This window comes from Pristis pectinata, chromosome 9, assembly GCF_009764475.1.
Source record: "Pristis pectinata isolate sPriPec2 chromosome 9, sPriPec2.1.pri, whole genome shotgun sequence".
Lineage (NCBI taxonomy): Eukaryota > Metazoa > Chordata > Chondrichthyes > Rhinopristiformes > Pristidae > Pristis > Pristis pectinata.
Genome location: NC_067413.1, coordinates 34,185,194 through 34,212,523, shown reverse-complemented (window position 1 = coordinate 34,212,523; position 27,330 = coordinate 34,185,194). Strand labels below are relative to the sequence as shown.

Below are 27,330 nucleotides of genomic sequence, written 5' to 3'. Positions count from 1 at the left end.
ATATTGCAGTTATACAAGATGTCGGTGAGGCCACACTTGGAGTATTGTGTACAGTTTTGGTCACCCTATTATAGGAAAAATGTTATTAGACTAGAAAGAGTACAGAAAAGATTTACCAGGATGTTGCCTGGACTTGGGGGCCTGCGTTACAAGGAGAGGTTGCATGAACTAGGTCTCTATTCCCTGGAATGTAGGAGATTGAGGGGTGACCTGATAGAGGTATACAAGATCATGAGGGGCATAGACAGGCTGAAAGCACATGATCTTTTTCCCAGGGAGGGGGTGCTAAAAACAAGAGGGCACAGGTTTAAGATCAGAAGCAAGAGATTTAAAAGGGACATCAGGGGCAGCTTCTTCACACAAGGGGTGGTGCGTATTTGGAATGAGCTGCCAGAATGAGGCGGGCACATTAGCAACATTTAAAAGCCATCTAGAAAAATACATGGACAGAGAGGTCTAGAGGGCTGTGGGCCCAATACCGGCAGATGGGACTAGCTCACTGGGCAACACTGTTGGCATGGACGAGTTGGGGCGAAGCACCAGTTTCCGTGCTGTATGACTCTCATAACTTTTGTTTTATCTTCCATCAGAGAAGCCTCACAAATGTTTTCCATGTGATTACACAGCGACTGAGTCACCTGCGCTCCTTTGCAACAAGGACAGCCGCCAATCATCGCCTCAGAATGGAACTAAAGAAGACCTTCCAAATCCCACCAATGGGAATCACGCTTCCTTACCTGATATAGCTGGAGTCTTCCTTTCCCACAGGGATGCCGCTTGCTCTTTGGATGATAAGGGATTCCATGCATCTTCTGAATATGGTTCTCTTACTGAAGCATGCACACCTTTGGAACAACCTAAACATGAGCTTATTGGAGTCACGGGAGATGGCCTTCATTCTAACTCACCCCCAAGTTACCAGAATCCAGCAAAGAGCAGAGCGATGTCAAGGAATGCAGTGTCACCTCAGTTGGAAAGATTAAATGGCAACACTCTAAGGACAACAAGGCCTTCACAATGTGCAGAGAAAGACCACATCTCTGATTCAAATAAAACTGGAGCCCAAGATGAGTTTCCTTTGGATTTGACCTTGGCATTGTTGAATGATGTTCCTTGCAGAGATAATTTCGCTCTGAGGGACAGACTTTCCTCGTCACCACAGAATGCCATGGTCATCCATTTCTGCCAGTTTTGCAGTCACACAACCCTTTACCCTGAAGTTCTATTGATGCACCAGCGGGTCAACCACAAGCTGAACCTCCACATTACCCCTCCGGAACGTCTTTTGAGGAATGGGTCAAAAGCCAAGAGTCTTCACCTGATGGGGGTCAGTGGCGTTAGACGCACAGGCCCTCCTCCTGTGTTGAATGGGAAAGAGAGTTCTCCCGTGGCTCTTTCTCGACCAGTTCGCACCCGCCCTCCCTGTCCAAGCCAATCAGCAATGCTGAATTCTGCTCCATCAACCTTGGAGATTTCTCGAAAGCCACTTGATTCACCCCTGTGCAGAACGTCCACCCAACCTACAGGCAAAATATATGGAGGCCTAGTTCAGGATCTTCACCAGTGTCAGAGAGCAAACAACAGCCAGGAACAACATAGGTTTACTTCAGAGTCGAGAGCGAGACCAAATATAGGTTTACGACAGAAAATGCTACAAGTTGGTAACTTTGAGAAAAGTTTTTTTAGTTCGGCTTCTGTGTTTCTGGGATCTGGCATGCCAATTGGGAGAGCGACAGAAGGCCAGGATATTCTGAAAGAGGCTGGGGGTCTCGCACAGTGCGTTGATCGGTGCCCGGCATACCCAACAAAGGTTGAAGATGGTCGAGGACTCAAGGACCAAACCTCATCCAGAGGTGACCAGCATATTCTGTATAAAGCTACCCCTCTGTTTCAGCAGGAGTGCCAGTCAGTAGGTACAAGTAAGCTGGGCTCATTGGGGAGTCCCCCACGAGATGGGCGGACCAACGTGCTGAGGACACATTACTCCAGCCCAGCAAAAGTCTCCACGTTTGTACACGCTGTCGGACAGGGATCACCTCCAGAAGCAGAAGATGTGTCCAAATACATGGATCCCCTTCACATGCTTATGCCCTACAGATCTCGAGACCTGTCTGCCTTCTACCATAGCTGGGAAAGTAACTGTCGCTTTCTGTATCCAACCAACAAAGGAGGTTAGTATCTCAGTCAGTTTTGAAACTCTACAATAAGCCTGTGAGCATTATGTTTGCAGACAAATGAGATTTCCTACCCTTAGCGCACGCGCACACACACACACACACACACACACACACACACACACACACACACACACACACACACACACACACACACACACACACACACACACACACACACACACACACACACACACACACACACACACCTTCCACTATCAAAATGTAGATCAGTAGCAAACACAAGGAAAATAACAAGCCTCAAACACAAGGAAAATAACAAGCCTCAATAATGGTATAACCGAGATGGCATCACTGCTGTTGGTTTATCTGACATTGTTTGTTATCGAGTTAATACTGAGAATGTCCGAGATTATTGGGGAGATAAAGCACTCAACAACAACACTCAAATCAATAAAGATTTGGGTGTTTGAGGCTGTCTTTGAGTGGATTCGATGTTGGGTGGTTGTACAGAGAGCAACCAGTATTCTCACACCCATAGCTCAGGAAGGCTCCTTGGTCGGCATGGATGAGTTGGGCCAAAGGGCCTGTTTCCATGCTGTATAGCTCTATGACTCTGAGTTACCAGGTTGGAGGGAATGGTATATAGTTTGATTGTAGAAGATTGTATTCAGATATATGTGGCTGAGAGAGGGGGGGCGGGTCTCTTTGCTCTGGTGGTTGGAAAGCCATCTGTCAGAGAAGTGCTGTCAGAAAGTACCTCAAAAAGCGGCTGAGATGGGGGAAACAGCTGAAGATCTCGTATCTGAGGTTGCTTGACCTTTGATCAAAGATGAATTTCTGTTCTTTACATTGATGATTGTGTTAAACAGTGTGCAAGTAGAACATTTGAAGTTTATTCTCATTTATACTACTGAAGACAGGACTCTGGTGTATGTCAATGTGAGTACATTTAAGAGATTCTGTAGATGGCTCTGCCTGTATTATTTGCCTTTATAAGGAGCAACATGAGAACAGGAGGAGACATTCAGCCCTCTAAGTCCATTTACTATCCAGTGGGATCACTGTTTATCTTGTTCTACTCACCTTGGCTCTCTGACCATTACTACCTTGTCTAACAAAAATCAGGCAGCTCTGACAGTGCAGCTCTCCCTAGTACTACACTGCAGTTAGAAGGCTATGGACCAAATGCAGGTAAATGGAACCAGTACAGATAAGTACAATGGCAGTTTGGACATGATGGGATGAAGGGCCTGTTCTTGCACTGCATGATGCTGTGGAGTTTCTGCCTGGATTTTAGTGCTGTGGTTTCTGAAGTGTAACCTGCACTCTCAACCTGCTAAGTTACAATCCCACAACCCAAAGCCGTGTGGGTCAGTGGGTTAATTGGCTACTGTAATTGCCCCTAGTGTGTAGGTGAGGGGTAGAATCTAGGGGGTAGTTGATGGGAATCTGGGAAGAATAATATGGGTTAGGGTAGGATTAGTATCAAAATGGATGGTTGATATGTTAATGCCCAGGAATTTAAAGCTGCTGACTCTCTTCCCCACCGATTCCCCAATATAGACTGGCGCATGTTTGCCCTCCTTCCCCTTCCTGAAGTCAACAATCAGCTCTTTAGTTTTACTGACGTTGAGCAAGAGGTGGTGGTTGTGGCACTGCTCAACCAGGTGTCCTATCTCACACTTGCCAGCACTTCCAGTCTCAGCACTTCCCCCAAAACTTTCCCCATTTTACAACTTGCTTTCATTGTGCACCACTTCAAAAAAAGCCAGTGAACATGAAAAAGACACATTGAATGGGTGGTTACTTTATTCCCGTTCTATAAACAAAAACGCTGGCAATATGAAACTATTTGACAATGTTATATATGTTAGACCCATGATCAGCTGCTTTTCATTCTGTTGGCTTTATCTAGTCACACCAGGTGGCGTAGGAGCATAACCTCAACCTTGTTTTACAGTATTGTGCGCTCGATAGCCAAACTTAACTACACACCAACCACATCGATACTGAGGCTACGAGAGCAGGTCAGAGGCTGGGTCTCCTGTGATGGGTGAGTGAGTCATGTTCTGACACTGCCAATCCTCCCATCATCAGCAAGGCCAAGTCAGGAGCACGATGGAATAGTCTCCTCTTTCCTTGATCATCAGTGCCCAATGATTACTCACCCTGGCTATTCCAACAACACCCCTTCTCCCCCAGTCCTGTAGCCTCTCTCCCCAGGGGCAGCAGGGAACACCATCACTTTGTCTCCCAACTTCCACCCCTCTCCTTACTCTAGCAGGCTCCAGCTGCCCGTCATTCTTCACCTGTCCACAGTCCTCCAATCACCTCTGGCCCCTGTCTCACCACCTCCTGACCCTCCTCCTCGCTTTCTACTGGCCATCTCCCCTCTCCACTCTCAGTCCTGATGCAGAGTTTTGATCCAGAACATCAACAATTCCTTTGCCCCCACAGATGCTGCTCGACTGAGTCCCTCCAGCAGATCATTTGTTGCACCACCACAGGTTCCTCTCCTAGTCTCACACCATCCTGATTGGGAAATCTATCACCATTGTCACTGTGTGAAAATGTTATTCTCTCATCTTTCCACCAGCTCTTTTAAATCTGTTGATCTTTGTCAAGACAGGTTTGTGGGTCAGTGTCATGCTCTTAGCTCTGGGTCTAAGGTGGCCATCATTTTTCTGTACCTGGGACTTGAACTTACGTTCTCCTGCCTCTGGGATCAGAGCACAATACTGACCTATGGAGACTCCCTTAACAAAGGTTAATACATTTAAAGTAACTGGTAGAAAGATTAGAGAATAATTTTTTCACATAGTGATGATGAAGAAATGGTGATAGATTTCCCAACCAGGACAGTGTGAGACTTGGAGGGGAGCCTGTGGGTGGTGGTGTTCCCCTGTGTCTCCTATTCCGAGGGAGGAAGATCAAGGGAGTTAACTTTGGTGTCTTGTTCAATGTTTATCCTTCAGCCAATATCACTAAAACTGAAGTCCATCATTGGCAAATTATTCTTTGTGGGAGCTTTCTGTGCAGAAGCTGGCTGCTGTGTTTCTTAAGTAACAGAGGTGGTGTAGGACACTGGAAGTTGCGGAAGGCCTTAGAGGAAGGAAGGTCTTCCTTCCAGTGAGAGATATTCACATGGCTGAAATGACTTATCAATACAGTTTTGGATGTAGCATTAATCAAATGAGAGTAAGTTTCCAGGGTTGTTTGTAAAGATTGTTGTTTAACTATCTCCAAACCTGTTCAGGCTTGAATTTTGAACCTCAGGAGCCAAAGAGGCAGGGAATATTTTTATAATGTTGCCCTGGAGTTGATGCATCAAAGGGACACCTTTTAATTCAGCGTGGTTTCTGTGTGTGCCCACCCTGACAGAGGTCGTGCTGATGAACTCTGGCACTAGTAATCCAAAGGTGTCTGAAGAGCAGCCTCACACAATGACATACTAGACATAGTAATTATGTTTTCTCCTGTGATCTTCTCTCAACATTTCCTATCCTCAGTGAGCACTTGGAGAGCCAGTGTTCACACACAACATGGAGGGTGTATCTGCATAAATGTAGCATGTGTTTCACCCAACCCAGTCACTTCAGTACACATGAGCTCCCACCCAGGTAGGGATTACTCTGCCTCACACACACTTTTCATTGCAGCTTTCTGACTTTCCTCTCCCAACATCCCCACCCATCTTAAGCACCTCATGTTAAAAAGAAACCCTGCCTATAATTGACAGACGTGATAAGTCTTCTGGGGTCTATAATACTAATTAATTTCTGTAGTTAAAAAACTCCACATGTGCCTTAAGCAAATGTCATTGTTTCTCGGGGTATAAAGTAACCTTTTACATATTTACCAGATGTCATTGTCAAAGTTCAAATTGGACATGTAAATGAATTCATTTGCCAGCAGCACTATGAAAATGAAGCACAGATAACATCCATTTTAACATGCATCAGCATTCACACAAAGATCAGCCTTGTTCAGTGATACAGCTATTAGAGGTCTCTGACTCATAATCACTAGCCATGTTTGTTCAACTATATTAAACTTGCAAGAGTCATATTTGCCTTTGTAATTGTTCTTTGTTAAAAAATTGTTATTTGTTTCCTTCCAGTTCTGAGGAGAACTTGACCGTTTATCACCCACCTATCTCTGTCTACCTATATCCCTTCTCTTCCCTCTTTCTCAAACTGAAAGCAAACACCACAGCATTCACTAACCATAATTTATGGATAAATTCCTTTGAGGATTAACTTTTAATTTCTTTTGTGGTTGGATTATGTTTATTTTTTCAAAAAAATTGATGCCCTTGCGATTTGGAATAATAACTAAATTGAAATCTGGTGCTGAGCGAAATGATTGCTGCTTTGTCAGAGGTACTGACTTTCAGGAGAGATGTTAAGTGGAGGTGGGTGTAAAATCTCCTGTAGTTACTATTTTGAAGAAGAACAAAAGGGGTTCTCCCTGGTGAACAGGGAATTATTTATTCCTTACCAGCATCTAAAAGCAGATTATCTGCCAACTTGCATGATCCACTATGTGGGAACTTGCTGTGTGCAAATTTGCTGCCAAGTTTTCAACATTGCAGCAGTATCTCTACTTTGAAAGAACAATTCCATTGGCTATAACTGGGATGCCTGAGGTTAGGAAAGGTGCAAGAGAAATTTTAATTAAATCCATTATTTTCAGTTAAAGTGTGTATTCCCTCCAGTCCTGACTCCTTCCTTTTAACTAAAGTTGTAATTAAACCTGTCTCTGGTTAACAGCTTCCAAAGAACTAGAAAAATATCATGTTTATCAGTGAAGTTATGAAACTGCAGGGAAAGTCTCATCAAAATAACATAAAATAAATATCACTCCACTTTAAAAATTGCTATGCTTTGTGCAAAGAAGCAATGAAGGCTTTATTAAGCTTCTTGCTCTTCAGTTTATTCTCATATCTGTGCTAAAAATTCACTTCTTCAACAAAGTTGATCTGCAGTGATTAACTGACAAGGCACCCATGAAATTCACATGGTGGTTGATGTTGAGACTCAGTTCAAGAACAACTTTTGATATAGGAAAGTACCTGGAGGCACTTGATAGAAGTGGGGTTAAACAGGCCACAGCTGGAGCACTGTGTGCACATCTGGTCCCCACACGTTAGGAAGAACGTGCTTGCATTGGAGAGGATACAGAGGAGATTCACCAAGATGTTGCCTGGGATGGAACATTTCATTATGAGGAGAGATTAGATGGGCTGGGTTTGTTTTCCATTGGGATCTGATTTGAGGTATGCAAAATTATCAAGGGCAGACACACTGTAAATAATAGGAAACATTTCCCCGTTACAGAAACGTCAAAGACTAAGGGACATAGGTTTAGGCTAAGGGAGAAGAGGTTTGGAAGAGATCTATGAAAGAACTTTCTCACGCAGAAGGTGATTGGAATCTGGAATGCATTGCCTGGGTGGATGGTAGAAGTGGGTACTCTCACAACATTTAAGAAGTATCTGGATGAGCACTTGAATTACCAAGCTATAGAAGGTTAAGGAACATGTGCTGGTAAATGGGATTAGTGTAGATGATAATTGATCCAGTTATCATTTACTCTAATCCCAATGTATTTCTTCATTAGTCTCATCCTTTGTCCTTCCAGTGATTCCTGCAGATTCTGACAAGCAGCACCAGAGATCCAGGTTCAATCCTGACCTCAGGTCCTGTCTGTGTGGAGTTTGCACATTCTCCCTGACCATGTGAGTTTCCTCTGGGTGCTTCGGATTCCTTCCACATTCCAAAGACACGCAAGTTGGTAGGTTAATTGGCTACTGTAAATTGCCCCGGTGTGTAGGTGAGTGGTAGAATCTGGGGGGAGTGAAAAATGTAGGGAGAATAGAAATGGGATTAATGTAATGTAAGTGTGTGGTTGATGGTCGGTGAGAACATGTGCTAAAAGACTTGTTTCCGTGATGTATCCTTCTATGACATTCCCTCCCTAGTGAGGTCCATATTCCCACCACTCTTTGGGTATCTTCTGAATTACCTATTCGATTTCTTATGTTGACGGCCTCTAGTTACACTGTACCTCACAAGTGGAAGCTGTCTCACTGCATCCACTCATTCAAGACCCTTCATCATTTTAAAGATCTTGATTAAGTTGCCCCTCAGTCTTCCTGAGAGAAGGAGACCCGGTCTGTCAACCCTTTCTTGATATGTGCACCCTCGCATTTCTGTCAGTGACAGTGTTTTATTCTGCTGAAATGCATTCCACTGACAAGTTTGTACAGAATCTTGATTAGATCACACCTGCAGCACCATGCAAAGTTCTGATCTCTGTAGTATTGAAAGGATTCACAAGCAAAGAGAATGTACAACAAATTTTCTAGAATAACACTTGAACTTGAGATTTTCTTTTTGATTTATTCATTTTTCAGGAGCTGCTATCACTTGAACATCCAGTTCCTATTCCGAGTTTCCCTTGTGCTGGGTGGCTTCCCGGGCTAATTCAGAGGGTAGTTGACAGCTGCTGGGTCCGTAGTCATATATAGACCAAACCAGATAAGGATGGTAGACAGGCCAGGACATACACAGTGAATGGCAGGACCCTGGGGAGTGTTAATGAACAGCAAGATCTTGAGGTACAAGTGTATAGTTGTATACCAGCCGCCCCTCCATGGACTCTGTCTATACCTCTCACTGCCTTGGTGAAGCAGCCAGCATAATCAAAGACCCCACCCACCTGGGTCTTTCTCTCTTCTCCCCTCTCCTATCAGGCAGAAGATACAGGAGCCTGAGGGCACATACCACCAGGCTCAAGGACAGCTTCTATCCCACTGTGATAAGACTATTGAACGGTTCCCTTATACGATGAGATGGACTCTTGACCTCACAATCTACCTTGCACCTTATTGTCTACCTGCAATGCACTTCCCTGTAGCTGTGACACTTTACTCTGTATTCTGTTATTGTTTTTATCCTGTACTACCTCAATGCACTGTGTAATGCATTGATCTGTACGAATGGTATGCAAGACAAGTTTTTCACTGTACCTAGGTACAAGTGACAATAATAAACCAATACCAATAGTTCCTTGAAAGCGGTTACACAGGTATGTAGAGTGAAGAAGAAGGCATATGGTATACTTGCTTTCATAGGCCGAGGCATTGAGTATAGGAGTTGGAACGTCATCTTACAGTTTGTACAATCATTGGTTAGGCTGCACTTGGAGTATTGTGTGTGGTTCTGGTCGCCATAGTGATTAAATTAGGGAGGGTGCAGAAAAGAGTCACCATAATGTTGACTGCACTGGATGGCTTGAGTTATCAGGAGAGACTAGAAGGGCTGGGACTGTTTTCCCTGGAGTGAAGGAGGCTGAGGGGTGACTTTATGAAGGTTTATAAAATTATAAGGGGCATAGATAGGTTAGATAGTCACAGTCTTTTTCCCAGGGTAGGGGAGTCTAAAACTAGAGGATAGAGGTTTAAGGTGAGAGGGGAAGGATTTAAAGGGGACCTGAGGGGCAAGTTTTTTCCACACAGATAGTGATGTGTATATGGAATGAGCTACCAGAGAAAGTGGTAGAGGTGGGTACAATTACAGGATTTAAAAGACATTTGGATGGGTACATGGAAAGGGAAGGAATAGAGGGATGCGGGTCAAGGAATAGAAAGATATGGGTCAATGCAGGCAGATGGGATTTGTATATATAGGCATCTTGATCAGCATTGACAGTTGGAGTGAAGAGCCTGTTTCCGTGCTATATAGCTCTGAATCTATGAAGGAAGAAGTTAAGACATTAACAAACCAGATGGGTTTTTACAACAAATATTTTGTGGTCACCTTTACTACTAAGACTACCTATTTTTTTATATATTAAATTCTACATTATGAACTGAATGCAATTTCTACAGCTTCTACAGTAGGATTTGAATTCAGGTCTCTGGATATTAGTCCAGTAATTAAACCACTGCACCACCATCATACCCTGATCTAACCATCAGGAACGACAAGCTCATTTCTTTCGAAAAGTGAACACTGAAGTGGGACTTGATGGCACTTTATGATTATGAAAGGGCTTGAGAAGATTGCTGCAGAAAAGGCACTTCCACTCAAGGGCACGGACAGAACCAGGACTCATAAATATATGATAGCCAGTAATAAATTCAACAAGGAATTCAGGAGAAACTACAGCCTAAAAATTGGGGTTCACTGTTTTTTGTCACTGTGTTTAGTGCAGGCTCAGTTTACAAAAAACCTGGAACTTGCTGAAATATATCGGGCTTCTTTACACCCAGGAAGATGCCCTTAAGCATGATTTTGGTGGAGCAGGCTCAAATGATTGGAAAGCCAACTCTTGCTCCTTTTCTTAATGTGCCAATGCTCTTATAAGTTCCAAAGCTCAGTGTTGTCAGCTGAAGCTTCACTCAACAGCGCTGGTGTGATTAAATATATGCACAGCCAGCAAATACCTAGAAATGCAAAACTACAAAATCAGAAATTCTCTAGTGGATAGTTCACCTTCTCAACAACAAGATAATTGAATGCATTTATTTTGTTTTTACTTGATTATTCTGCTCAAATTTGTGACCTGTTTTTATTTATTTTATCTAAGGATTCTGGTTGCCCAACCAGAAGGATGTCATTAAGCTGGAAAGGGTAAAGAAAAGATTCACAAGAATGTTAACTGGACTGGAGGGCTTGAGTTAAAAGGAGAGTCTGGATAGGCTGGGACTGTTTTTCCTGGGGCGTAGGAGGCTCGAGGGGTGACTTTATAGAGGTTTATAATATCATAAGGGGTATAGATAAGGTGAATGGTCACAGTCTTTTTCCCAGGGTAGGGGAATCAGAGGGCTAGGTTTGAGGTGAGAGGGGAAAGATTTAAAGGGAACATGAGGGACAACTTTTTCCACACAGAAGGTGGTGAGTAAGTCATAGAGATGGGTAAAATTACAACATTTAAAAGACATTTGGACAGGTACATGGATAGGAAAGGTTCAGAGGGATATGGGCCAAACACACGCAAATGGGACTAGCTCAGGTAGGCACCTTGGTCAGCATGGGCATTGGTACAAGGGACTCTAGGACTCTTTAAGCAATCCCATGGTATTGCTTCACAGACAGCACTCGAGGCCAGGATCGACCTGGGTTGCTGGAGCTGTGAGGCAGCAGGGCTACTGGTTGTGCCACTGTACCACCTCAAATCAAACATTCCAAAACTGTGATTAATAGAGTCATATAGCACGGAAACAGGCCCTTCAGCCCAACTGATCCATGCCAACCAAGATTTCCATCTACACTAATCCTATTTGCCCATGCTTGGCCCATATCCTTCTCAACCTTTCCTATCCATGTACCTGTCCAAGTACTTTTTAAATGTTGTTAATGTACCTGCCTCAACCAGTTCCTCTGGCAGTTCATTCCATGTACTGACCACTTTCTGGATGAAAAAGTTGCCCCTCAGGTTCCTATTAAACCTCTCACCTTAAACCTATGACTTTAGTTCTTGATTCCTCAACCCTGGGGAAAAAAGACTGTGTGCATTCACCCTATCTATGATTGTGGTTAGGTGTTTCGGGGTACGGGTGGAATTAGATCAACTGTTCATTGGTGGGGCAGCCTCAAAGGGCTAAGCAATCTAATCCCATCCCCTTCCACCTTGGTAATCATTATAAGCCAGAAATGACAGCGCAGAATATATAATACTTCGGTCAAAGAGTACGGATCCATCCAAATGCGTTAGCATTAGCTATTTATGCTTTGGATGTTTTAATATTCAGTAAATGCTGTTCTTAGTTAGAGACGGTCATTAAGAATCATGTCTGATAGTTAAGCCTGCAGTGGAATCATCTTGTGAAGAAGACATCGGTCTATGATAGAAGGCAGTCACATAAGTAAGTACATCATTATAAGTGTGAATGATACATGGGAAAGCCAGAGTGATGGAAAGTGACAGAGACCAAATGCAAGCATTGGGCACTCTGACTAAAATGTTTATAATTAATGTTGTCACTGATTGCTTTCTTCAGCATAAATGTTCAAATTAAAAAGGGCAGTGGCTCCAGGCAGCTATTAGCACACTCTCTGACTCTAAGTGTTGTATTAAATTGCTATTTTCTGGCCACAAGCTAACCATCATAGTAGCTGGTATCTTTTGTGATTGTAAAGTTAAATTGCCATAATAGCTTCAAAAAAATGAGACTTTTATTCACAGTTGGTAACATAACTTGCTTACTGCAGCTTTAAAAGACTTTATAGGAGTTTCACGATGGAATTAGAGAGGATGTAATGGAGAGAAACAGACTGCTAGGGCCAACCAATGGATGCAAGTATTATGCTCCACTCAAGCAATGTTCAATCCTACTTCATCTCATCCTGTCAGTATATCTTCCTCTTTCTCCCTCAAATACATCCAAGTCATTCACCTCAACTATTCCTTGCAGTAGGGAGCTCCAGTTTCAGATGAAGGGGTCTTCAGTCTGAAAAGTTAAGTTTCTTTCCTCACAGGCACTGTCCAACTTGCTGAATATTTCCAGTGCTCTCTGATTTGATTACAGATTTCCAGCAGCAGCAGTCATATGATTTTCAATCCATGTTCTGTCTATTGGTATTGCTACTAATATTAGTTTATTATTGTAACATGTACCAAGGTACAGTGAAAAAGTTCTGTTTGTGTGCCATCCAGACAGATTCCATACATAAGGACATTGAGGTGGTAAAAAGAAAAGCAGAATGCAGAATAGAGTGCTACAGTTACAGAAAAAGTGCAGAGCGGGTAGGCAAATAAAGTGCAAGGGCCACAATGAGGTAGATTGGGAAAACAAGAATTCATCTTTAGCGTATGAGAGGTCCGTTCAAGAGTCTGATGACAGTGGGATGGAAGTTGTCCTTGAGCCTGGTGGTACATATTCTCAGGCTTTAATATCTTCTGCCCAGTTGGAGAGAAAAGAGAAAATGACCAAGGTGGAAGGGGTCCTTGATTATTTTGGCTGATCTCCCAAGGCAGTGGGAAGTGCAGGCAGAGTCAGTGGAGGGAGGTTGGTTTTTGTGATGGACTTGACTGCATTCATAAGTCTCTGCAGTTTCTTGCTGTCTTGGGCAGAGCAGTTACCATACCAAGCTGTGATGCATTCAGATAGGATGTTTTCTATGGTGCATCTTTAAAAATTGTAAGAGTCTTGGGGACATGCTGAATTTCCTTAGCCTTCTGAGGAAGAAGAGGCATTGGTGTGCTTCCTTGGCCGTAGTGTCAATGTGACTGGACAGGGCAAATCGTTGGTGGTATTCAGTTCTGCAGAGGTGATCCTACAAAGTTTACCTCTTAAAATTGTCACAAGCCTTTTCCAAAAGAAATTAATTGCATAGCCACGTTGAACTTAAACAAAATTATAAATCAAATTCCATGAAGTATGGTCTTGTTTCTGATCATAGAGAACCCACAAATGACTGACTCACAGTGAAGAGTGTTGCATTGAACCGAGAGTTGTTCACATGGGATAGGGCACACAGGATTTAAATGAGAAATTGGCTGCCCCACGCAGGATCAGTCTGGTGAACTTTTTATCCTGTATAATTTACCTATCCAAGCACCTAACCTAAATAGACTTGAGTCACAGGCACATCCCAGACTGTATAACTTCAGAACAGTATTTGTCCCATGGTTATCATAGAATCGTACAGCATGGAAACAAGCCCCCCAACCCATCAATTCCACACTATCAAGCACCTACTCACACTAATCCCATTTTATTCTTATTCCATCAACACCAACCCCCAACCAGCCCCCAGGTTCTACCTCACCTACACATTACAGGCAATTTACAGCGGCCAATTAACCTTCTAGCCTACACATTTTTGGGATATGCAAGGAAATCTGAGCACCGAGAGGAAACCCACGTGGTCACAGAGAACGTGCAAACTCCACACAGACAGCATTCGATGTCAGGATTGAACCCAGGTCACTAGCGCTGAGGCAGTGGCTCTACCGGCTGCGCCACTGTGCTGCCAGCAGTCCATAATTGCGTGGGCAGCAACAGACATAAATTGCAGCTTATAACTAACTTGTTTTTTCTCTTTCCCAGTTGTGATGAAGGATCTCAGATCTGAAAGACTAATAGGCCCTACCATTTACTATATACTTCCTACCCCCTATTTGACTTCCAAAATGCATTATCTCACACTTGTCAAGATTAAATTCCATCTGCCAACGCTCTGCCCAACACTCTATCTGATCTATACCCTGCTATAGCCTTAGACGGCCTTTTTCACTCTTCACAACACCACCAACGTTCATGTCATCCACAGACCTAATTATGCCTCCTGCATTCTCATCCAGGTTGTTAATATATATCATGAACAACATAGGTCCCAGCACCAATCGCTGCAGTACATCATTGGACGCAGACTTCCAATCAGAAAACTATCCTTTCTCATCACCCTTTGTCTCTTATCAGCACTCCAATTTTGGATCCAATTAGCCAGCTTGCCTTGGATCCCATGTGCCTTAACCTTCTGAACCAGCCTATCATGCAGGATCTTGCCAAATGCCTTGCTAAAGTCCATGTAGACAGCATCTTACCACCCTGTTTTTATATAGGGCTTCAGAAGTGATGATGATAAAAAAATTGCAGGGGATATTAAAATCAGACAAATATGACAAATATATTAAGTAAAAGAAGACAGTCGGGGCAGTGAGGGTCCTTCATGAATCTATACATGAATCTATGATATTGTAAATAGTAATAAGGAAATGGCAGGGATGCCGAATAATTGCTTTACATCAGCATGTACAGTGGAGAAAGAGAATAATATGTGGACATCCCAAGGAAACTTATAATAAACTTGGGATCTGTTCACCAACCTCCTGTGTAGGATCTTAATGAAAACTTTCTTAAAATCCGAGTACACCACGTCCACCAAATCCCACTCATCTACTCTTGCGGATACATCCTCAATTAACCCCAATAGTTCAGAAAAATGTGGTTTCCTTTTCATAAATCAATGTTGCTCTGCTCAATCATGTTTTTATTTTCTAAGTGTATTCAGCAAAATGGACTTTTTTTCAATCTTAGCAAGGTAGATTTTCATTAAGCAAAGATATTAAAGGATACAGGATGGGGGGAGGTGCAGGGGTGTGTGGGGAAGGACGGTAAACAAAGGTATGTCACAGATCTGCCACAGTTTCACAGTATGGTAGAATAGCCTCTTCCGGTCCCTGTGTTCTGAAGCAAATTTTTTGTGGGATGCATTGATCAAGTTGTGTACCAGTGCCTGAAAGTTAAAGTCAAGTTTATTGTCATATGCACAAGTGCATGTATGCACTGTTGCAATAAAAAACTTAATTGCAGTAGCATCACAGGCACATAGCATCATATAAGCAGCATTCACAAGGAAAACATAAACATGATTTTAACAAGAAAGATCACAATTAGAACAAAAAACAGTAATGTCTATTTTAGTGCAAAGTGATCAAAATGGTCATAGTGTTACTAAACTCTAGTGATTAAGGTTTTGCCAGTTAGTTCAAGAACGGAACGGTTGAAGGGAAGTAGCTGTTCTTGAACCTGGTGGCGTGGGACTTCAGGCTTGTATATCTCCTGCTCAGTGGTAGCTGCGAGAAGATGGGATGGCCCGGATGGTGGGGATCTTTGATGATGGATGTTGCCTTTTTGAGGTAGCACCTCCTGTAAATACTACCAAAGGTGGGGAGGGATGTGCCCGTGATGTATTGGGCAGAGTCCACAACTCTCTGCAGCTTCTTACATTCCTGCACATTTGAATTACCCTACCAGACCATGATGCAACCAGCCAGGACACTTTCAACAGTACATCTGTAGAAGTTTGTTAGAGTGTTCAGTGACAAGCCAAACCTCCTTAACCTCCTAAGAAAATAAAGATCCTGGAGTATTAAGTTGGGACTTAATTGCAATCAGAATATCCCTTGATTTCTCATCTCTGCAGCTTCTGGTAAACAACAAGTAGTTATTGCTGTTTTTACAAGGTCCCATGTATCACTTTATGCAAACAAGCTACCGTGCAGATACTTTTTAAAAATAAAAACTTTGTATTTAAAACAAAGTTTTCTTGGGGCCTCAAATAAATCACTTAAAGCAGCCACAAGGACTGTGCGTCTCTAAACAATTTTTACTGAAATAATCTTTTAATATAATCAACATGAATGAAGATATTGTAAAATCACCATGGTCTTCACATTTCCTTTTAGTGAGTAGACACATTACCTATGTAAACATCCCGGAAGGTCAGCTAATAAAGTTCTATGACTCACAACAGCTATTTGACAAATTTTCCACAAATATTTGGGGTTGAGGCCAGTAAAAATATCCATCTGCCCTGGATGCAAAAAAGCAGGACAAAGCAATTGTTTTTCATTGTTCCCAAGAGGAAAAACTGCTTCCATATAGGTCATTAATAAGGGATTTCTGCATGAGAACAGCAAGAAAAGGGATTGTCCTTCAAGGGCAATGTTTATGAGTGAGAGTTGCAGCATAGAAGTGGTATTTCCTCTACAAACGAAAGGCCTGTCCATCCTACAAGGAATTATACATCTCAAGGTTAGAGGACTAACATATGTGTGACCGAATTTTCACTAAGGCACAATGGGACCATTCAGAAGCAGTGTTGAGAAGAACGATTAAGCTAATTACTGACACCAGAGGACAGCCTGAAAGGAAATGCTGGAGAAACTTGGATTACTTAGCCTTTCAAAAGAGGCTCAGTTAGTACTAGGGAACCTCACAAAAAATATTTAGCATGGTAAACAGGATGGAAGGGGAGGCAGATCCAGCATGATACTGTTGAACTAAATTGGGATATTTGGCCAGAAAAGCTAAAAACAGCAAATGGTAAACTTCTGCTGTCAGGAAGCTGTCTTTGCACAAAGAATGATTAACATGTGGATCAGGCATGGTTTAGGGTCCTGGAATATGTGAGAATAAACAAGCTGAGTTGCTTTCTTCTACTTATTTATAACTTGTTAGGTCAGGCAGCACTTATGGAGAAAAATAGAAATCAACGTTTCAGGTCATGCATTTTAATTGACCTGAAACATTCTCTCTCCACTGATGCTGCTTGACTTTCTGAGTGTTTCCAGCACTCTCTGATTTTATTTCAGATTTCCAGCATCTGCATTTTTATAGCTCATTTTGTATTTATCTTCTGCAATTTCCTTAAAATCAACACCTGACATGAGGTAAGAGTCATTTGCTTGCACTATCTTAAAGTGACTGGTACACGGTTTGTCATGTTATCACCTGGAAAGATGCCTTTTTGAAACCCATGATTGTATTACATCATTTTCATTGATATAGCTTAGCTTATTAGTATCCAGACCCTGGTGATCAGGATGTGGAAATAGGAATACAAGAAGCATGAGTTGACCATGTGGCCACTATGATCACTTTGCACTAAAATGTGCTTTTTTTTGTTCTAATTGTGTTCTTTCATGTAAAAATTGTGTTTAATTTATGTTTTTCTTGTGAATGCTGCTTATCTGATGCTATGTGCCTTTGATGGTATGCAAGTAAGTTTTTCTTTGTACCTGTGTATACATGTAGTTGTAAGTATGACAATAAACTTGACTTTGACCTTGACAATGACCTGGTCATGTCCTTGCAGCTTATTGTCTGCCTGCTGTGCACTTTCTCTGTAACTGTAACACTATTCTGCATTCTGTTATTGCTTTTTGCTTGTACTACCTTGATGTACTGATGAAGTGAAATGATCTGTAGGGACGGCATGCCAAACAAAGTTTTTCACTGTACCTCCGTATGTGTGACAATAACAAACCAATACCAATTATGGCAACCAAGCCATTGAGTAAGGTCATCATGTCTGATCCTCTAACTCAGCACCATGTTCCTGCTCTATCTTCATATCACTTGATTCCCTTAACAGTTTAAAAAAACAAAGACTTGTGTTTATGTAGTGCCTTTCACAATCTCTGTCTGCAGCAAAATGGTTTATTAGCAAAACTGTTGCAATGTACAGAACACATTAATATTGATTTGTAAGGCCGCACAAGCAGCAAGGTTATAATGACTAGTTGGTCTGTTTTAGAGAGTCATACAGGCAGAATGTGGAGGCTTTGGAGAAGGTGCAGAAGAGATTCACAAGGATGTTGCCTGTATTATGTTGTCTACATGGATTTTAGTAAGGCGTTTGACACGGTCGCTCATAGGAGGCTCATGCAGAAGATTGAGATGCATGGGATCCACGGTGAATTGGCTGTTTGGATTCAGAACTGGTTTGCCCATAGAAGACAGAGGACAGTGGTTGATGGGACTTATTCTAGCTGGAGATCTGTGACTAGCGGTGTTCTTCAGGAATCCGTACTGGGACCTCTGCTGTTTGTGATATATATAAATGACCTGGATGAAAATGTAATGGGTGGGTTAGTAAATTTGCAGATGATACGAAGATTGGTGGTGTTGTGGATAGCGTAGAAGACTGGCAAAAGGCACAGTGGGATATAGGTCAGTTGCAGATATGGGCGGAGAAATAGCAGATGGAGTTTAAACTGGCCAAATGTGAAGTGTTGCACTTTGGGAGATCAAATGTAAAGAGACAATACACCATTAATGGCAAGAGCCTTAACAGTGTTGATGAGCAGAGGGCTCTTGGGATCCAAGTTCATAGCTCCCTGAAAGTGGCAACACAGGTTGATGGGGTGGTAAAGAAGGCATATGGCATGCTTGCCTTCATTAGTTGAGGCAGTGAGTTCAAGAGTCAGGAAGTTATTCTACAGATTTATAAAACTTTAGTTACGCTGCATCTGGAGTATTGCATTCAGTTCTGGTCGCCCCATTATAGGAAGGATGTCGAGGCTTTGAAGAGGGTGCAGAAGAGGTTTACCAAGATGCTGCCTGGATTAGAGGGAATGTGCTATGGGGATAGGTTGGACAAACTTGGGTTGTTCTCTCTGAAGCAGCAGAGGCTGAGGGGAGATCTGATGGTTTATAAGATTATGAGAGGCATAGATAGAGTAGACAGTCATTATCTTTTCCCCAGGGTTGAAATGTCTAGTACCAGAGGGCATGGAGGTGATGGAGGGAAGTTCAATGGAGATGTGCGGGGCAAGTTTTTTTACACGGAAAGTGGTGGGTGCCTGGAATGCGCTGCCAGGGATGGTGGTGGAGGCAAATACGATAGGGACGTTCAAGAAGCTCTTAGATTGGTATTGGTATTGGTTTATTATTGTCACTTGTACTGAGGTACAGTGAAAAGCTTGTCTTGCAAACTGCAATAGGCACACTACAATAGGCACATAAATGTGAGGGAAATGATAGGATATGGACATTGTGTAGGCAGAAGGGATTAGTTTAGTTGGGCATTTTATTACTAATGTAATTGGTTCAGCACAACATTGTGGGCCAAAGGGCCTATTCCTGTGCTGTACTGATCTATGTTCTTGTTCTATTAGAAAGTATTAGCTATAAAGAGAGGTTGGACAAACTTGAATTGTTTTCTGTGGAGCATCGGAGGCTGAGGGGGAAGTATGTAAAATTATGAGAGGCATAGATAGGGTAGATAGTCAAAGTCTTTTTGCCAAGGTGGAGTCAAATACTAGAGGGCCTAGCTTTAAGGTGAGAGGAAGAAAGTTTAAGGGAGTTTTATGAGGCAAGTTTTTTTACACACAGAGAGGTAGGTGCCTGGAAAGTGCTGCCAAGGAGGTGGTAGAAGCAGATACGATGGGCACATGAACAGGTAGGGAATGGAGGGATGTAGACCATGTGCAGGCAGATATGCAGTTTAAATTGGCATCATGATCAGCACGGAGATTGTGGGACAAAGGGCCTATTTCTGTCCTGCACTGTTCTATGTTCTATTACAGATACAAACCTTTCAACCTACCATGTCCATGCTGCCTGTTGTACCTACCCACACGAATCCCACCTACCCTATCAGTCTGTAGTCTTCTATGCCTTGGTGATTCAAATACTCATCTAAATGCTTCTTAAACATTGTGAGAGCAGCTCCTCCACCACCTCCTCAGGCAGCGCATTCCAGACTCCAACCACCCTCTGAGTGAAAAAATCCTCCTCAGATCTCCTCTGAACCTCCAGTCTCTCACCTTAAAACTGTGCCCTCTTGTTTTTGACACCCCCATTATGGTTACGATTTACTTATGATTTACTTATGATTGAGGAATAAATATTCACCAAGTCATGAGAGAGAGGGAGATAGAGAGAAAGAAAGAGCACTCCTACCTTTCCTTAAAGTAGTGTTATGGAATCCATCCAAGAGTTCAGACAGGGCCCCAGTTCATGGCCTCATCCAAAAGAACCTGAGAGCACGTACCACCAGGCTAAAGGACAGCTTCTACCCCACTGTGATAAGACTATTGAACAGTTCTCTTATACAATGAGATGGACTCTGACGTCACGATCTACCTTGTTGTGACCTTGCACCTTATTGCACTGCACTTTCTCTGTAGCTGTGACACTTTACTCTGTACTGTTAGTGTTTTTACATGTACTACCTTAATGCACTCTGTACTAGCTCAATGTAATTGCACTGTGTAGGGAATTGACCTGTATGATCGGTATGCAAGACAAGTTTTTCACTGTACCTCGGTACAAGTGACAATAATATACCAATACCAAAAGATGGAACCTCTTCCACAGTGGAGCATTCCCCCTGATGGGTGTTCACCATTCTCTTCCCAATTTTCTGGAGCAGGACTTGAATTCACAGTGTTCTAACTTAGGGAAAAGGATGCTACCTACTGAGCTACAGTCAATATAGCAAGCTCTTCATAGCTGCATTCCTCATGGTGAGCAACAGGGTATAGGTAAAGGTACTGAGATAATGAAATATTAACACCCTCAATCACCCTTGTCTGATCTAAGATAGAGGGGCAAAATGAAGATTCTCACTGTTAATTCAGCTTTGGGGCAGCACGCACATTTTTTAAAATTTGGTTTTGTTCAAAAGAGAAATGGGAAGGGTATGGAAATTTCAAAACATAAGGAAGGCTGCAGAATAAGTAATCTTAAAGGCTATATAATATTAGTTGTGGTGACCAAAAATCTGGACAAAGGGATGGGTTTTAAGGAAGGTGCTAAAGGAGGTGGAGATGCCAAGAGAAACGATTTCAGAGCTTAAAGCAGCTGGAGAGGTAAAGTCACACCTACCCACAGTGGCAAGGCCATTAAAAGCAAGAGTTGGAGATGTGTAGCGTTCTCATTGTGATGCAGGAAAATGTAGAAATAGGGAAGAATAAGGGCAGATGACAAGTGTTAAACAGAAGGATCAGACCTTAAAATCAAGACAATATGAATGTCTTGCACTTATAATAACCTTCCACATAACTTAGTAGTCAAAAATTCAGTTTGCAATCGTCTAGTAAATCTTGTCGGAGAGATGTATTGAAATGTGTGTTTGCATGTGTGAGTGTTATGTAAGGGGGCTGCATAAACTCCATTAAGTCTTTATTTCTATGTTTTAGTATCAATGAATCATAAATGTTAAAATCCCCTTTTGCTTAAGTTTATGGTGGATTTCAAAAGATTTATGTGTGTCTGTGGTCTAATAACAAAGCTAACACACAGACAGAGTCATAGAGTTATACAGCATGGAAACAGGCCCTTTGGCCCAACTTGTCCATGCCGACCAAGGTGCCCACCTAAGCTAGTCCCATTTGCCCACATTTGACCCATATCCCTCTAAACCTTTCCTATCCATGTACTTATCCAAATGTCTTTTAAATGTTGTTATTATGCCTGCCTCAACCATTTCCTGCGGCAGCTTGTTCCATATACGCACTACCCTCTGGATGAAGAAGTTGTCCTTCAGATCCCTTTCATCTTAAACCCATGCCCTCTGGTTTTTGATTCCCTTTCTCTGGGAAAAAAGACTATTGCATTCACCCTATAATACTGAATTACTTTATGAAATAGATTTATTTAAGAGTTCTAGTATAGGCAAAATTGTATTTTACTTGTGCATTCTTTCTTTCTTTTTCAATCTTTTTGAGTTTTCAAATTAATACAGATTAATATATCAATGTTTATACATGTAAATTCTTGCGCATTCTGTGATGTATTTGGATTAGTTTCCTGACTTTCAGTCACTGAGAGTAGCCTAAGTATCCGGATATGTAATTCCGACAATTTATTGACACACTCGTTTTGAACAGCATACATATATTTCCTTTGAATGTTTGATTTAACCTGCTAATCTCCAGAAGGATTCATAAATTGCCTCTGAAAACCCATAGCTAATTTAGTCCCAGTCCATCAGCTGTAAAAAAAAAAGTTTACAACATTTATAAACTTAAGATTAATGGGACTGATGGGCATTTCACTGTCTAAATATTAGACCACGTATAAAACTTGTCAAGTTTTTCCTGTTGGTGATGATCTTTGATCAGGAAGTTCTGCTGATTGGTTTAATAATAAATGCTTGGCAAAATCCCAGATATCTAAAATCCCAACAGTTTGAATAGAACGTTTACGTTCCCCCAGTGACATCAACATTCTGTTGCAGCAATTCGATAACTTCTTGTCTATTTTTCTTCCAAGTTGCTAGTTTATATGTTGAGGTCCTCAGGAGTCATGTCTGTAACATGTGTGCTGTGCATGTTGCTATTTCCTGCTGTGCTGATCCCATAACAGATAATATCCATTGACGTAATTGTAATTTGTAAGTGGAATAATTTGTAATTGGTTAGTAAGTCCACAGTGGATAGCGTAGAAGACTGCCAAAGGATACAGCGGGATATAGATCAGCTGCAGATATGGGCGGAGAAATGGCAGATAGACTTCAATCTGGCCAAATGTGAAGTGTTGCACTTTGCGAGATCAAATATGAAGGGACAGTACACTGTTAATGGGAAGACCCTTTAACAGTGTTGATGTGCAGAGGGATCTTGGGGTCCAAGTTCATAGCTCCCTGAAAGTGGCAACACAGGTTGATAGGGCAGTAAAGAAGGCATATGGCATGCTTGCCTTTATTAGTCGAGGCACTGAGTTCAAGAGTCAGGAAGTTAAGTTGCAGCTTTATAAAACTCTGGTTAGGCTGCATCTGAAGTATTAAATTCATTTATGGTTGCCCCATTTCAGGAAGGATGTGGAGGCTTTGGAGAGGTTGCAGAAGAGGTTTACCAGGAATCAGCCTGGATTCGAGGGCATGTGCTATGAGGAGAGGATGGACAAATTTGGGTTATTTTCTCTGGAGAGGCGGAGGCTGAGGGGAGACCAGATAGCAATTTATATGTTTATGAGAGGCATAGATAGAATAGACAGCCAGTATCTTTTTCCTGGGGTTGAAATGTCTAATACTAGAGGGTATGCATTTAAAGTGAGAGGGGGTAAGTTCAAAGGAGATGTGCAGGGCTAGTTTTTTTTTACACAGAGTGTGGTGGGTGCCTGGAATGTGCTGCCAGGGGTGTTAGTGGAGGCAAGTACAATAGAGGTGTTTAAGAGTCTCTTAGATAGGCACATGAATGTGCAGAGAACAGAGGGTTATGGACATTGTGTAGGCAGAAGGGATTAGTTTAGTTAGCCATTTAATTATTAGTTTAATTAGTTCAGCAAAATATCATGGGACGAAAGGCCTTTTCCTGTGCTGTACTGTTCTATGTTCTAAATTTATTACTGTCACCTGTACCGAGATACAGTGAAAAGCTTTTGTTTGCATGCTATCCAGACAGATCATTCCATACATAAGTACATCGAGGTGGTACAAAAAGGAAAACAGAATGCAGAAAATAGTGTTACAGTTATAGAGAAGGTGCAGTGCAGGTAGACAAAAGAAGTGCAAGGGCCATGATGAGATAGACTGAGAGAACAAGAGTTCATCTTTAGTGTATAAGAAGTCCGTTCAAAATTCTGATTGCAGCGGAGTAGAAGCTGTCTTTGAGCCTGGTGGTATGTGGATTGGTGGGTTAATTGTCTGCTGTAAATTTCCCCTAGTGTGGAGGTGAATGATAGAATCTGGCAGGAGCTGATGTGAATTTGGGGATTCAGTGGGTGAAATGGCCTCCTTCTCCTTCATAAGGAATTATGGAAAGTGAATCAAAGGTTGATAGTAAAATGCATATTTAATTGTGCCCAACAATTCTGAAACGTCAGCTAATGATCTGGAAACTTGAGCTCAAATCCTAGTAAGGCGACAGGAGCATTTGGATTTAATTAATTAAATAAGTAACAATAATACAACTAGCTGAAACTACCAGATTGCTATGAAAATTTCTCCTTGTGGTCCTTACCTAGACTGGTTTATTGAGAGTCCAGACCCACAGCCATGTTGTTGGCTCTTAACCCCCTTCTAAAACTGCCTCACAAGCCCCTTAGCTCATAGCCAATTAGGAATGGGCATTCCCAGTGTGTCCACATCCTATGAATGACTGAATTAAATCCAAGTCTTCAACAAATTTGCTTCTAAATATAGAGACACAATAGACTGCAGATGCTGGAATCTGGAGCAACAAACAAGATGCTGGAGGAACTCAGTGGGTCCATAAGACCATAAGATACAGAATCAGAATTAGGCCATTTGGCCCATTGAGTCTGCTCCACCATTCAATCATGGTTGATTTTTTTTCAACCATGTTCTCCCTGTAACCCTTAACCCTCTTACCAATCAAGAACCTATCAATTTCTGTCTTAAGTACACCCAATGACTTGGCCTCCACAGCCCTCTGTGGTGACGAATTCCACAGCTTCACCACTCTCCAGCTGACGAAATTCCTCCTGATCTGAGTTTTAAAGGGACGTCCCTTAAAACTGAGATCAGGAGGAATTTTGTCCCTTTATTCTGAGGCTGTGCCCTCAGATGCTAGATTCTCCTAATAATGGAAACATCCTCTCCACGTCCACTCTATCCAGGCCTTTCAGTATTCGGTAGCTTTCAATGAGATGTCCCCTCATCCTTCTGCTTCAGGGTTGAGCAGCATCTGTGGTGGGATATGGACAATCAACATTTCGGGTCAAGACCCTTCATCTAGTCGGGGCCCCCATTGCCACTGCTGGGTCCTGCTGCTCTTCCTCTGCCACCAATGACGCCATTACAACCCACCCTCCCTTGATCTCATACAACATCCCCAACCCCACACTCCTCCAAGCCCCCTTACCCCACCACCTCACCTTCTCTCAGCATTCTACCCCACTGCCCTATTCTGATCCTGCACTTTAGCCCAGCTCCGATACCTGCCGTGTCTTTACCACCCTCTCTGACTTACCCCACTCTGATGCAGAGCGGTCTGTCCTCAGCAGAGGCCTCACCTTTGTACCCCTGGGCCCACACCTCAATAATTTTCAGGCCAACCATGATGTTCAGCTTTTCTTTGCTGCCTCTGTCTCTGTATTTCTTTGGAAAGAATTCCCCATCTCCATCCCCCCACTGATGACCCTTTCTTCCATCTCCAACCCTCCTCCCTCTTGGACACCCCCTTCTAGCCTATTACCTTGTCTCAACCTTTTCATTTCCAACTGCCGATGCGACATTAACTGTCTTGACTTTTCATCTTTGAGTCCGGATGAAGGATCTTGACCTGAAACGTCAACTGTCCGTTTCCCTCCACAGATGCTGCCTGACCCGCTGAGTTCCTCCAACATCTCGTGTGTTACCTCGAAACCGTGATCATTATTGATGACAGAAGTTATGATAAAAATGTTAATGAAGTCCCACGGATGGAGCTTTGAGTCCAGTTTTGGGTGTTGAGGCTTGGAAGGATATCAAGGATTTGAGGAGGAGATTTAGCAGAGTAGTACCAGACATGAAGGAGTGAGGGGAAGCTGGGATTGTCCAAAGGCGGCTAAGGGGAGGTTCACTGTTAAAAATTGGATGAATATTTGATGGGGTAGATGAGAGGAAACATTTATAGTGGTAGGAGGGAAGTTTAACCAGAACACACAGAGTTAGAGAAATGATGAAGAAAAATGCCAGTGTGGAAATAAAGAGATATTCTTATACAATGATCTTCTGTGGTTTAGAACGCCATCCTCAAGAGGCAGTGGTAGTCAGTTCAATAGTAACCTACAGAAGGAAAGTGGGTATTGGACAAAAACAAGTGTGTAGAGACACAAGAGACTGCAGATGCTGGAATCTGGAGCAAGACACAAAAAGCTGTAGGGACTCAGCAAGTCAGGCAGCATCTGTGGGGGGAAATGGACAGTCAACATTTCGGGTCGAGATCCTTCACCTGGACTGAAAGATAGAGGGGAAGTAGCCGGTGTAAAATAATGGAGGGAAGGGGTGGAACAAGAGCTGGCAGGTGATAGGTGGATCCAGGTGATGTGGGGGGAGGGGATGGGGGACAAAAACAAACGTGTAGAGGGAGCAGGGGAGTGGGGGCAGCTGTATTGTTCTTCCAAAGTGCTGGCACAGGGCCAATGGATCAAATGGCCTCATTCTCAATGATATCTCTGGGATATGTTTTTATCAGAAAAGTCAATCAGCAAATCGTGCAATGGCATCAGTTTGAAGAGTTTCCGTATTCTTCTCGCACAGGCTTGGTGTTTGGGGAAGAAAAGTCTTGAATGGCTGTTGATTAATAGGAGCCATTTTGTGACCGGTCCTTCCTCAAGCAGTGTAATTGCGAAGAGCTGTGCCCCCAGCTGATTTAATCAAACCCTTGATGCATTCACAACATGCTTCAAAGCTGGAGCAGAGAATGACACAGAAGACACACAGTATACATTACAAACCAAATTCTCTGCTTATTACTTTATTAGTTAGTTGTTGACTGATTTATAAAGGTTTGTGCACTTGCTCTGTTTCCTGCTGTGCTTTATATTAGTCTTGCCTTCCTGCACCTTCTCCAGCAGTCTGTCTTTCCACACTGTATCAACACCAGAATTTTATGTCATGTCATTTCTTTAGAGCTCCTCAATGAAACTGATCCACGAGTCCCTTCATTTCCAATTCTCTGTCTCCCATGTGCCACTACTTCACAAAGAATATGTCGCCGTTTCTGTGGGAGATCACCTGTCTTTCATTGCCTGCGGAATCCGCAACGATTACAGCATTAATTTTATCCATCTCTTGCCCCTTTCGTGCCTCAGGTTCTGCCTGCTGCTTAGAATAGTGGACTGATATAGCACAGAAGGAGGCCATTTGCCTCATCATTCTGTTACAATACCATCTTGGTGTCATCCATCGGAATTGTATGGGGGCTTGAATTGATGGGCAGTGAGGTTGTGACCCTGACAGTTTTCCATGTCCCCCCATATTTTACCTGTACTACCTCA

General features: G+C 42.6%; 1 protein-coding gene across 3 annotated transcripts in view; it reads left to right on the top strand.

The window, feature by feature from the left end:
- Positions 1-27,330, top strand: part of znf516 (zinc finger protein 516) — a 114,727-nt gene that overhangs the window by 71,085 nt on the left and 16,312 nt on the right. For 2 of the 3 annotated variants that reach the window (XM_052023254.1, XM_052023253.1), the window contains one exon: positions 591-2,171. In XM_052023254.1, the coding sequence (XP_051879214.1) occupies positions 591-2,171 (1,581 nt within the window). The remainder of the gene's footprint in view (positions 1-590; positions 2,172-27,330) is intronic. The other variant, XM_052023255.1, reaches the window with a different exon arrangement.